At 36.6% G+C, this 12,571-nt stretch overlaps 1 protein-coding gene across 1 annotated transcript; it reads left to right on the top strand.

The window, feature by feature from the left end:
• The first annotated feature begins 7,963 nt into the window (after positions 1-7,963).
• On the top strand, positions 7,964-10,246 carry LOC107809700 (bidirectional sugar transporter N3-like). Its single transcript, XM_016634365.2, has 6 exons — positions 7,964-8,132; positions 8,813-8,849; positions 8,937-9,147; positions 9,266-9,427; positions 9,532-9,651; positions 9,736-10,246. Exons 1-6 carry the CDS (start codon positions 8,087-8,089, stop codon positions 10,045-10,047), a joined length of 888 nt encoding a protein of 295 aa, XP_016489851.1. The 5' UTR covers positions 7,964-8,086; the 3' UTR covers positions 10,048-10,246.
• The last annotated feature ends 2,325 nt before the right edge of the window (positions 10,247-12,571 follow it).

Below are 12,571 nucleotides of genomic sequence, written 5' to 3'. Positions count from 1 at the left end.
CTATATTTGGATCATGAGCAGAGTCCTACCAAATACCAAAGTTCTTGTGAACTTATCCGTTACAAGTGAACCAATTACGTTCAAGACTCCTGACCGTATTAAACTACCTAGATTCTTTTAAGTCTTCTACTCAGGGGGAAGAAAGTGGTTCTTTCGAAACTGAACAGGTATCTTCTGATTCTAAAGTTTCTCCTGAGACAATTTCTAAAGTTGCTGCAAATTTGGAGAATAGATTTGTAGGATCTATGGCAGGTGTTGAGACTACAGAATCTAAAGATGTTGGTGGTAAAATAAAAAAATAAAAAGCAAGGGTGCTAGGACTACTGTGAGGGGAACAGGGACAAGAGTGGTTGATTCTTCACCCACTCCTGTGAGTTTAACGAAGCGCAAGTGTAATGGTTGTTTGGGGAGATGAACCCGGTTCATCTGTAGAGGAAACCCTCGCAGACCTGCTCAAGAAAGTAACTGAAAGCTATATTCCAGCTTCTTGATAGAGTTATCAATGGAACCAAAACTCATAGCATTCCATATGGCTTCATTCTCACAACTGTGCTTGCACATTTCAATGTACCTATGAAAAAGTGGGAGGTTAGTACAACTAGATCATTTTTGGATTAATACTCTGCTTGCTTGCGATTATAAAGCCAATGTCACTTCTAAAGAACCTGATTCATCAAGAAAGGTACCAGTGAATAACAAGGTCAGAGCCTTGGTGCAAGAATGTGGGGCTAAGGATGCTGAGATTGAAAGGCTGAAGAAGAGTTGGTTGAGGTAGGTTGAGGTAGAGACTAAGAGAGATGCTCTCGGAACTGAGCTAGCAAGAGAAAAAGAGAAGAATGATAGCATTCTTCAAGGTATGCTGAAACTCCTCCAAGTCAAAAATTAAGCACCTAGTTCTTCCCTGCCTTAAGCCTCCAAGCCCAATGTAGATCAACCAGTGACCTAGTTCGGGATTTTTTGTTGTTTTTGCTCATGTTTCCAATATTTTATTTCTTCTTATGCTCTGTGGTAGAATCTTATCAATCATCAATGAAGTTCACTGTCTTCTGCTCTAACTGTTTGTTTACATTTTTTTTATGGTTAAAATTCTTAACTTGATCTATGATGATTAATTCATGATTGCATTCGAAGTAGCCCCAGTGGCCATGAGTAAGTTTTAAAATCCAGTTATCTCACATTTTATGCAACTTTTCGATGATGCCAAAAAGGGGAAAAAGGTTGTGCTTTTGTGACGACCCGGTCAGTCGTCTTATGAGTTACCGCTCCATTTCCCCCATTTCAACTTCTTTACGCTTCGTTATCCATGTTTTATGTGATCGAGTTTATTAGTTCGAGTTCAGAGAGGATATGGTAAGAAATGAGACACTTAGTCTTTTTTTAAGAAGGATTAAGTTGGAAAAGTCAACCGAATGTTGACTTATGTGTTAGAAGGCTCGGAAGTGAGTTCCGATGGTTCGGTTAGCTTTGGGAGGTGATTTGTGACTTAGGAGTGCGATCGAAATGGGTTTTGGAGTTGTAGAGAAGATTTAGGCTTGAATTGGCGAAATTGATATTTTGGCAAATTCCGATTGATAGGCAAGATTTTGATATAGGGGTCAGAATGGAATTCCGAGAGTTGTAGTAGCTTCATTGTGTTATTTGGGATGTGTGTGCAAAATTTCAGGTCATTCGGACGAGATTTGATAGACCTTTTGATCGAAAGCATAATTTAAGAGTTCTTGGAGTTCTTAGGCCTTAATCCTATGTTAAATTGGTGATTTGATATTGTTGTGACATTCCGAAGTTTTGAGCAAGTCTGAACGATGTCATGAGATGTGTTTGTACAATTGGTTTGAATTTCCGGGAGTTCCGGGATGTTTTAGTGCAAAAATCATAGTTGTAGCAGGTCTACAGGGGTTGCAGGCCCCAGAACTCACCCACGCGGTCCGCACAAAAATAGGTGCGCCCACGTTGAGTGCTGTGTGTACCACACAAAGTGGTGTGCGGCCGCGTTAGGTGTCATGCGGACCGCACAAAATGGTGTGTGGCTGCGGTGGGGAACGATCCGCTGGTCCTACTTATGGAGCTCATATCTTTAATCTACAAGGAATTTTGAGGTGATTCAAAATTGAAAGTTGTAGCCCTTCGTATCTAGTTTCCAGAAAGGTAAAGATATCATAATTGGGACATTTGTAGCGAAAGTTATGACCAAAACACTAAAGCTTATCTCTGCAAAGCAAGACCTGCGCGGCCGCGGTCGTTTTTGCGCGGACCGCGATCATTTTTGTGTGGTCAGCGGTGTCGGAATCCGAGGGGTACTCTATAAATGCGAGGTTTTGGGTTTTATTTGATATTTTGACCTAGAGAGCTCGGATTTTGGCAATCTTTCGAAGGTTTTCAAGAAATTGGTCGAGGTAAGTGATTCTAACTCAGATTTGGTTATAGTACATGAATCTATCATTGAATTCATCATTTAATTCGTGATTTGAGATGGAATTTGGGAAGAAAATTGTGAAACCTTTCAAAAATGTAAAATGATGATTTAAAGGACAAAATGGTATCGGAATTGGATAATTTTGGTATGGTTAGACTAGTGAGGGTATGAGGATTCTGAAAATGTAAATTTTACCTGATTCCGAGATGTGGGCCCGGGGCTCAGGTTTTGCTAATTTCGAGATTTTTGATATTTTTCGAATGTTTTCGCTTTGGCTTTGTTCCCTTAGCATATTGTGACGTATTCGTTCTGATTTTGGATAGATTCGACATGCGTGGAGGCCAATTCGAGGGGCAAAGGCGTCTCGAGCTAGAGAATTAGCCAGTTCGAGGTGAGTAATGGTTGTAAATGATGTCCTAAGGGTTTGAAACCCTGGATTGCACATCGTAGTGCTATATTGAGGCAAGATACGCGCTGGATGATGAGCGTGGGGTCTTTCACTACTGGGGATTGTGACTTGGTCCATCCCGATTGATGATTTTACCGAATTTGACTGAAATTCATTTGTTACCATCATGATTTGGGCTGATTGCCATAGTTGGGCTTCGTGCCAACTATTTGAACCCTTCAGGGATTTTTATCACTGTTTCCTTACTACTTGACTTATTATTTGAACTCAGTCCTGTAAATATCTACTGTTTTACAAACTCAGCTATTTTTACTCAGATTTGTAACTTAAATGATATTTCTACATCATGTTTTGGGATGCGAACTACTGTTTTACTAATGCCCAAGGGGCTTATGATGATTTTCGGACTGAGTGAGGCCGAGAGCCATATGTGAGGATATGCTGAGTGATATGAGGCCGAGGGCCTGAGATACTATTTATGCCATGTGGTGGCTTGAGTGATGTGAGGATATGTTGAGTGATGATGCCATGAGGTGGCTTGATATAGCGCTTGGGCCGTAAGGGGCCCCTCCGGAGTCTGCACACCCACAATGAGCGCGGGTACCCATGTGATTTGAAACAGTGGTAATAATGACACTGTATGATGCAATTTGGTAAGGTAACAATGACTGACCATTATGTTGAGTGATTGTGAGGTAGCCCGAGGGGCCGATACTATACTGAGAGTGAGCCCGAGGGGCTGATACTATGTTGAGCGATTAATATTGTGCCCGAGGGGTGGATTTCTACTTGTTAATTACCCGTTAAATTACCTGTTTTACTTATTTTAAAAAGGAATATCATTTGATTTCTTCACTAATTTACTGCTTTAAGTGATTTTACTGCTTGATATGGAATTGCTTTGTGCCTTTACGTGTTTTTATACGTGCAGCCATTATTTGTAATTATTACTCACTGAGTCGGAGTACTCACATTACTCCCTACACCATGTGTATAGATTCAGGTATAGCAGAGTCCACACCTGAGCGTTGATTCCTTCCAGTCTAGGTAGTGATTTGGAGTTACGAGGTAGTTGTTGACGTCTGCAGCCCCTTGTCTCTCTTATCCTCTATCATTTATGTTTTCTTCAGACTGTTTTATCGGATTTCATACTTTGTAAACCTATAGCAGATTCTGTAGTAGCTCATGACTTGCCGGTTTAGGCTGTGTTGGGATGGTCCCTGCTGTTATTATCGTTAAATTCCGCAATTTATGAATATTATATTATATGTTACTACTGTTTATGATGAATAACTGTTTAAAAGAGGTGTTCCATTTTGGTCTGGCTAGCATTGTCTTCACGAGAGGCGCCATCACGACTGGGTTCGGGGATTGGGTCGTGACAGCTTTACACTTTGAACAGTGATGTTTATAACCTAATGTACCTGGTCTTTGATGATAAGTGATAAATAGGAATAATGTTTCTAACATTGTGTTGATGTTGAGCTAAGTTGAAACAGGGCCTAAGCTTATGAAAAGCACAGAGTTTGTCATCATCAAAAAGGGGGAATTTGTTGTCCATCCCACAGGTGCACAAAAACAGGCAGATTCGAGTATGTAGGATGCATAAGGCTGTGCAGGGATCGGATCGGATTTAGCACATTTCGGATTTCGGATTCTAGAAAATGCAATCCGAATCCGATCCGAATTATATCGAATTGGATCGGATTTTAATGTTTGGATCGAATCGTATTATGCCTCAAAGTTGCAAACTCATATGTATATTTTCTTTGTAAAAGAGGCAATACATTAAGAAAAAATCATGTTTATGCAATTATGAGAGTACTATAGTGCCAATATAGCTAAATCTAGCAATTGTAAAGGTAATAACTTGGAGGAAGATGTAAAGGTAAGTCTGACTATCCGAAATTAAAGTGTAGTATTTATACATTACCTAATAATTTCGGATTTTGGATCGGATCGGATTAAAATATACCAATCCGAATCCGATCCGAAATCCAAAATTTTAATAGCTTAACTTGGGATATCCGATCCGAATGAACAGCCCTAGGGAAGCACCTGAAGGAGATAAGTTTAACTTGGTGTATTTAATATCTCCTGATCGAAAAGGTTGCATAATTGATAAGGAGAAGGACTCCTTACTCAAAGAGAACATTATCCAAGATAAAGAAAGAGTTAGAAGTTGAGATCAACTAGAACTCTTCCACCAAGGAAGAGTTGCATCAAAACTCTAATTAATTCTTTATCTACTAACTCTATAAATTGTAGGATGTTCTCACATTATAGGTGTTGCACAAAAACGCAGAAGTTAAACGTGAATTAAGAGCAAAATAGCAAGGCTTTTTGCAAGTAGTTCGTGTGTGATTCAAGTGTGCAAACCTAATGCTACATGAATCAGATTGAAGAACCAGCTCCATAAAGAGTTTTATGTGTCTATGTTTATTTCTAGTTCAATTGTAGTAGATGTTTTATATTGTACCTTTCAGCTTTATCTAGAGGCAATTGTAATAGGTACTCAGAGTATTCAAGTTAGAGTTAACTTGAAGTTTTCGCAACAGTTAGAGGTTGTGTGCTACAACGGGATTAGAGGTAATCCTTAGGTTTAGAAAGAGCTTTGTAAATGCTATTTTGGCTCAGTGATTTTAGTGGAAAATTTGGAAAAATCCTATTGGAAGATAGGTTGTGTTTTTTCACCTTTTGAGCCAGGTGTTTTCCACATAAAATCTTTGTGTTCTTTAATTTCTGTATTTATTATTCCGCAACAGTAGTAGTTGGAACACATAGAAGAACCAGGTCCAATCAATTTAAGCAAAGAATTGGTCACCACACAAATCACTCCCCCCCCCTCTTGTGTGGTATTGAAGTATAAAACAACAATTTTTGAATTAATAAAAATTATTTGACTAATAAAAAATCACAATAAAAACTATCAACTACCAAGAATGAGGGTGAATCAAGGATAAAAAGATCTAGGGTTTATGATTTCCCCAATTGCCGGATTAATTCATGACACGTTAGCTAGAATCTCGCCGCAACACTTTCTAACAATGATGAGTTCTTATTTATCGCAATTATCTCTCGATAAATTATGAAAATTTACTAGAAGTATTCTCTCGAACTACTGTAGCTGACAATTCGTACAACTCGTAAATACCGCGCCAAAACTTTGTTATCTCTAATTTCGCTTTTAAATTCAAGTAATTAATCTCTTAACTTACTCGAAGTGGCTTTGTTCAACAACAATCTAATAAAGTGTTCTCTCTCAAGAAATACAAGATAACTAGATGCGATTAATCAAGGGTCATTCAATTAACCACAAGAAACACATAATTGAACAACTAAAGAGTAAAAATGGCTCAGTTATATCAAACACAATCAAGACTTTATCTAACAGTTGGTTCCATCAACCCTAAATGACAGGTTTAGCTACTCATAATTGTGTAAATAATCATAGTAATATCTAGAAGCATTAAACTACAAACTAAAGGAAAGCACAGAGAAAAACTCGAGTGATTTGTGCTTCCAAAGTGTTATAGGATAGAGGCCGAAATCTACATGTCCAAAACTAGTGAGGAATTAAAATTTGCTCGGATGGCATCGTCAGCGCGAGGCGCTGTTTGGGGCACCAATATTTCTGCGCGAGGCACTGTCTATGGCGCCATTGTTTTTGTGTGAGGCACTGTCTAGGGCACCAATGACAATGCCTTGCATTGTTTATAGCCATGACTGTTCGTTGCTTTGCACGTCTTCTTTGATTGCTCCATTTTGTCGCTCTGAGGTGCTATTTTGTATAACTTATATCCAATTCATGTCGAAGCATTCCTACTCATGAAATAAGCTCTATTAAGCACAATTGTCGCTCAAATTAACATCCACAAAATAAGGAAGTGGGGTATATAACGTCAAAATATATGGAATTATCGCATGACATTAGAGAGGTAAGACATTATTTTCGTCTTCTCCATGTCTTTTGTGTTTTGTTACTAGTAACAAACATGGTTAAAAATAGTGGGCACACTATGAGAGGTAACTCAGAAATGAAGATATCAGGGATAAGGTAGGATGGCCGATGTGGTGGAGAAGATGCGGGAAGCGAGACTGTGATGGTTCAGCCATGTGAAGAGGAGATGTACGGATGCTCCAGTGAGGAGGTGCGATAGGTTGTCATTGGTGGGTCCAAGAAGAGGTAGAGGTAAACAGAAAAAATATTGGGGAAAGATGATTAGGCCGGATATTGCACATCTTCAGCTTATTGAGGGCATGACTTTTGACAGGAGGGTGTGGATGTCATGAATTAGGGTAGAAAGTTCGTGGATAGTTTAATATTTTTCTCCTAGCCCATAACTGTAATTTATTGTTATTTTCATACTTTTTTATTCTTATAGTTTGTCTATTAATTACTACCTGATGTTACTTATGCTTCGATTCTATTACTATCTTGCTATTGTTACTATTTCTTTTTCCTTAACTTCTTCTCTACTTCATTTTTCTTATCTAAATTACTGTATTTATGCTTTCTTTGAGCCAATGGTCAATCAGAAACAACTTCTCTATATGCACAAGGTAGATGTAAGTATTACGTACATACTACCCTCCTCAGACCCACCTTATGGAATTACACCGGGTATATTATTGTTGTACCATACAGGTTCGGATCAGTGGCCTAAACCCCACCATAATGGTGAGATTATGTTAAAACATTATCCTAAAATTCGTCAGCCATTGCAGCAAATTGATCTTCTCAATAGCTGCACCAGGCTGCATTTCCCTAACTCTATTATTGATGTAAATCCAAGGCTTTAATTGGCCCCTCCATCATTTCTGGACTGATTTTTGTTTGCTGATTTGGGGTTCATTTCGTACCGAAAATAAAAGAGAATCAAACACCTTTAAAAAATTAAAGCATGATGAGTTGTAACTTGTAGGTCTTAGTGCTCCTAAGGATTGGGGGATGACATAATAAAAGAAGTGTTCTGGGACCCTTGAATTTTGATGATATTGCCATTATTGCACCCTCACTCCTCTGAGTGCTTTTTTGCACTTTTAATTTATATATTTTTCAAATAAAATAAAAGGATCTTTAACTGTTGCATATCTATCTACTTCCCATTCCTTGCTTGTATAAATATGCTAACCTAGCCTTCCTCATTTCACAGCCAAGTACAAATTAAACCTTGCTAGTCTTTTGCAACTCTAGCATCTTGGGTGAAAGACTCAGTGCTAGAAATTTGCAATTCTTGGCTAGAAACTTGCTTAAAAAAGAGATGGCGGGTATTTCTGGTCACTGGGCTTTTGCTTTTGGTGTCCTTGGTAAATAAAGCCTCTTTTCTCCTTCTTGTTTCTTGAGTTGTTAGATATTCCTATTGGAATTCTTAAATATCAAAAGCCTCTTCTTCCTTCTTCTTTTTTCTTTATCTTTTCAAAAATCATCTTTAACATATTATTATTATTATTATTCTTTATGCTAATCATTTCATACTATTCTCTCCGTTTCAATTTATTTAAACTTTCTTATGAGGGTCAAATTAACTTATTTCTTTCATTGTATATTCTTTAAATTTTTGAAATAAAATTTACATATTTAGAGATTATGTAAAAAGTACTATAAGTTACAATAATTAATAATTTAAAATATTTAAAAGCTATTTGCAAAAGACATGGTCAAAGAAAATATTGCTATTTGCAAAAGACATGGTCAAAGAAAATATTATTTGACTCTTCAAATATTAATAGGTCCATTCTTTTTTATAACCAAGAAAGTATATATATTACACCTAATTAACTCATCGGCGTAAGTATGAGCAAATTAACTAGTAGTGGATGTGTTGTCAATACATTTTAGTAACATATTCTTAATAATTTACGTAGAATTTGCTTAATAATTCGTATGCGCCTTTCAAGCAAAATCACTTTAGTTTTTTCCTAAAATATGCTTAAAATCTTGCATGTTTTAAACTCATCGTTCATTTTTTTACTTTTACATTTTGCAGGTAACATTGTCTCGTTCATTGTCTTCCTCTCTCCACTGTGAGTTTCCAGTTGCTTATAATTTTGAAAATGTTCAGTTCTCTTGATTTTTTAATCTGACTAACACTCATATTTTCACACTTGCAGGCCCACGTTTTATAGAATCTACAAGAAGAAATCAACTGAAGGCTATCAATCGATTCCATATGTGGTTGCTCTCTTTAGTTCCATGCTTTGGATATACTATGCATTTCTCAAGACCAACACGACACTTCTCATTACTATAAACTCTTTTGGGGTCTTCATTGAAACTATCTACGTTGGTGTCTACCTTTTCTATGCACCAAAGAAGGCCAGGGTAAGGTTTAACATGATATCACCTGAAGTACTTTTTTTTTACCGAGAATTTCTTTTTCCTTTGTTTCCTTTCCTGTAGCAAGAAAATGTCTTTGATCTTCAAACTTTACTTAATGCAGGTCCAAACTGTGAAGATGCTGCTATTATCAGTAGTGGGTGGCTTTGGTGCTATAGTTCTAGTTACCCAATTTCTATTCAAAGGAGCAGTTCGTGGACAAGTTGTTGGATGGATTTGCCTTGTGTTTTCCTTGTGTGTGTTCGTAGCACCCTTAGGCATTGTGGTGAGCTTTTACATACAAAAATTTCAAAACGTGGTCGTCTTCTCTATTTTTTTTTTCCACGCGTGAAGATATATAATGCTCATGATTTTTCTCATTTTATGCAGAGAAAAGTTATAAAAACAAAGAGTGTGGAATACATGCCATTACTCCTATCAGTGTTTCTCACGTTAAGTGCTGTGATGTGGTTCTTCTATGGTCTTCTACTTAAGGACATCAACATAGCTGTAAGTTCTTCAATTGCATGTATCCATGTACGTAAAATTTCTTTGATCTTATCAATGTAAGTCTAATTACGTTATCTTTTGTAGGCTCCAAACGTATTGGGATTCATCTTTGGTATTCTCCAAATAGTGCTCTATGTAATATACAGCAAAAAAGAGAAGGCAATCCTAAAGGAGCAGAAACTTCCGGAGATACAAAAGCCAGCAGTCATTGTGGTGGATGAGAACATGAACAAAAAGAAGCTTCCAGAATTGACACAGGAACAGATTATTGATATTGTGAAGCTTGCCGGTTTACTGGTTTGCTCAGATAAAGTACACGTAGCCTCGTGTCCGCATGATAATACATGTGCAGCTAAAGTAGAAAACATACCCAACCTCCAAACTGTGAAAGCCTAAAATATACTACTATTAATAGTACTTCACTTCTGAAATTGGCAGTGATTTTAGTATAGTTACGCACCAATTCTTGTCATTCCTCTTCTCCTAATATCCTAATGAGTTTGTACACAAGTATTCTTATATAGAGAGAGAGGCTCCTGGCTATGTTGGTTAGATTCTATGTAATTTATCGTAATAAAAATGAACTTTTATCCAATCATTGCGTTAACGTTCTATTTAGTGTATCGTCTTTATGCAGCACTATCGGCATTCGGCAAACAGCAACAAAATTTTAAATCACATAAATCATATTTTCAGCTAATTTTACATAATTGATCAGCTCGTGTCATCACATTTGTGCAAGCATGCAGTTATCACTGAAATGCAGGATCGTAATACACCTAAAGTGAATTACCCCATCCGTTTATTTTATGTCTTAGACTATACACGAATTTTATGAAAATACCAAAACTTTTGCGAGATTTGTTCATGGGCAGAAATAATGCATGTTTAAAGTAGCATGCAGAAGTTGACCTGTGACGTAAAATTGTTGTCCTTTAGGCTTTTTTTCCATGCTTTAGAGTGAAACGTAAAAGCACTAATATTTAATCCTCTTTGTAACTCATGCCTCTTATCTGAATCATCTATCTAAATATAGTTCCACGTAGAAGCGGGTCTAGAATTAAGGATAAATTCAAATCAATTCTTGTTCGGAATGTTTATTCATTTCATTCAATATTTTTTTTTTTAGTTCATTCGGGCAATTAATTTGTAGGCATTATTTATTTGCAAATATGAAAATTACAACCTTTTCCATATTCTATTTATGAGATTTCATTGGGTATGTAGTTGTTATTGTATGAAAATTCCATCTTAGACTTCAAGATGCAAATGTAATTAGCATTTTAAAGAAGGAATCGCACCATTATTATTAATAATATAAGTAAAATCAATATTTTCCCTAGAGAACTACATCTTTTTGGTATGCTAAAAATAAATTTGCACAAGTAAACTAACTCTTCAATAAATGGAATTCCACCACTCAGAATAAGAAAAATAAAAAAAATATAACTTCAATAGATAAATTATACACCATAAGTAAATTCAGAATTAGATAAACTAAAAGATCCCAAAAATGAAAATAATAAATCTCATATTTTTCTAGGTAATTCTTGCAAAATATTCACCATAATTTAATAGTAAAGAGATTTAAATTGTATACAGTCATAAAATAACACACATTTTTATGTTATAGTAAAAAAAAATTATAAAAATTAAATCTGATCTCAATCCAAAATTCCGATCAACCGATGTTTTTTATTTTGAAAGAAAAAAACTAAAGGATTTGAGATTAAGAGAAATGCTTATTTTATGGAATTTTTAATTTGGAGGCTCTTTTTTGAGTGTTCTTGCTAAGATCACAATAAAATAAAGAGGAAAAGAATTATAAAAAAAATAATAAACGACAAATAGGAAACTGGGAGGCAGCCAAAAAGGAAAATGATTGGGACAAAGAAAATAAAAATAACAACGAAAAAGAAAAGTCAGACAAGGTTAAAGATAAATTCGAACTTAAATTTTACACACAAGAAAAGCTTTTAAAAAGGTCTACCAACAATGACACATGTTAATGGAGGTCAGCTATGGCGGTGACCAGAAGAGGAAATGAGACGAGAGAGAAAAGGAAGTGAAATATATTCTCATTGATTCAATATTGAACTACAAGTCTGAAATGAAAATAAAGTTACCTAACTATACTTAAAGCTAACTAACTAACTAACTTGTTAACTTAATCCTACACTAATACCAATTCATTAACAACTCGCTTACATCTGTGTAACCGCTTCTAACTACCAGCCCCAATACTCTCCCTTAAGGCTAAGAGTGTCACGACCCAAACCGAAGGGCCGCGACGGGCACCCGGTGCCTTACTCAACCGAGTACCAACGTAACATATCTTTCTTATCATGTTATCATGAGTAAATGAGCTAGAAAACTCGTCCTGAGATAACAAGAATAAAACATAAGGGAATAGTCAACATATGAAGACCCAACATGATATACAAACTAATATATGTGACATACGGGCCTATAAGGCCGACATGACCATTAGTAAACTCGAAACATAGGCCGACAAGGCCATACAATTATCCATACACCTGACATATGTCTACAAGCCTCTAAGAGTACATAAAATCATAAAGGTCGGGACAGGGCCCCGCCATATCAATCAATACATATCCAAATCATACTGACCAAATAGGCAACTCCAGAGCAAGTGGAGTGCACCAACACCTTCGCTGAGCTGATAGCCTACAAGGAGGACTGTCAACCTATCAATCGGGACCTGCGGGCATGAAATGCAGCGTCCCCAGGCAAAAGGGACGTCAGTACGAATAAAGTACCGAGTATGTTAGGCAGGAAAGCATAAACAAGAACAGTAATGTAAAGAGAGAGATAAAGGAGATACAACCTGTAACATCAGAGTGCCTCTGGGGGTTACTGATATGAAATGCATAATACATATATATACATTAACTTT

Source organism: Nicotiana tabacum, chromosome 6 (assembly GCF_000715075.1).
Source record: "Nicotiana tabacum cultivar K326 chromosome 6, ASM71507v2, whole genome shotgun sequence".
Taxonomy (NCBI): Eukaryota; Viridiplantae; Streptophyta; class Magnoliopsida; order Solanales; family Solanaceae; genus Nicotiana; species Nicotiana tabacum.
The sequence above is the reverse complement of the archived record's forward strand: the minus strand, read 5'-3'. Positions and strand labels throughout refer to the sequence as shown.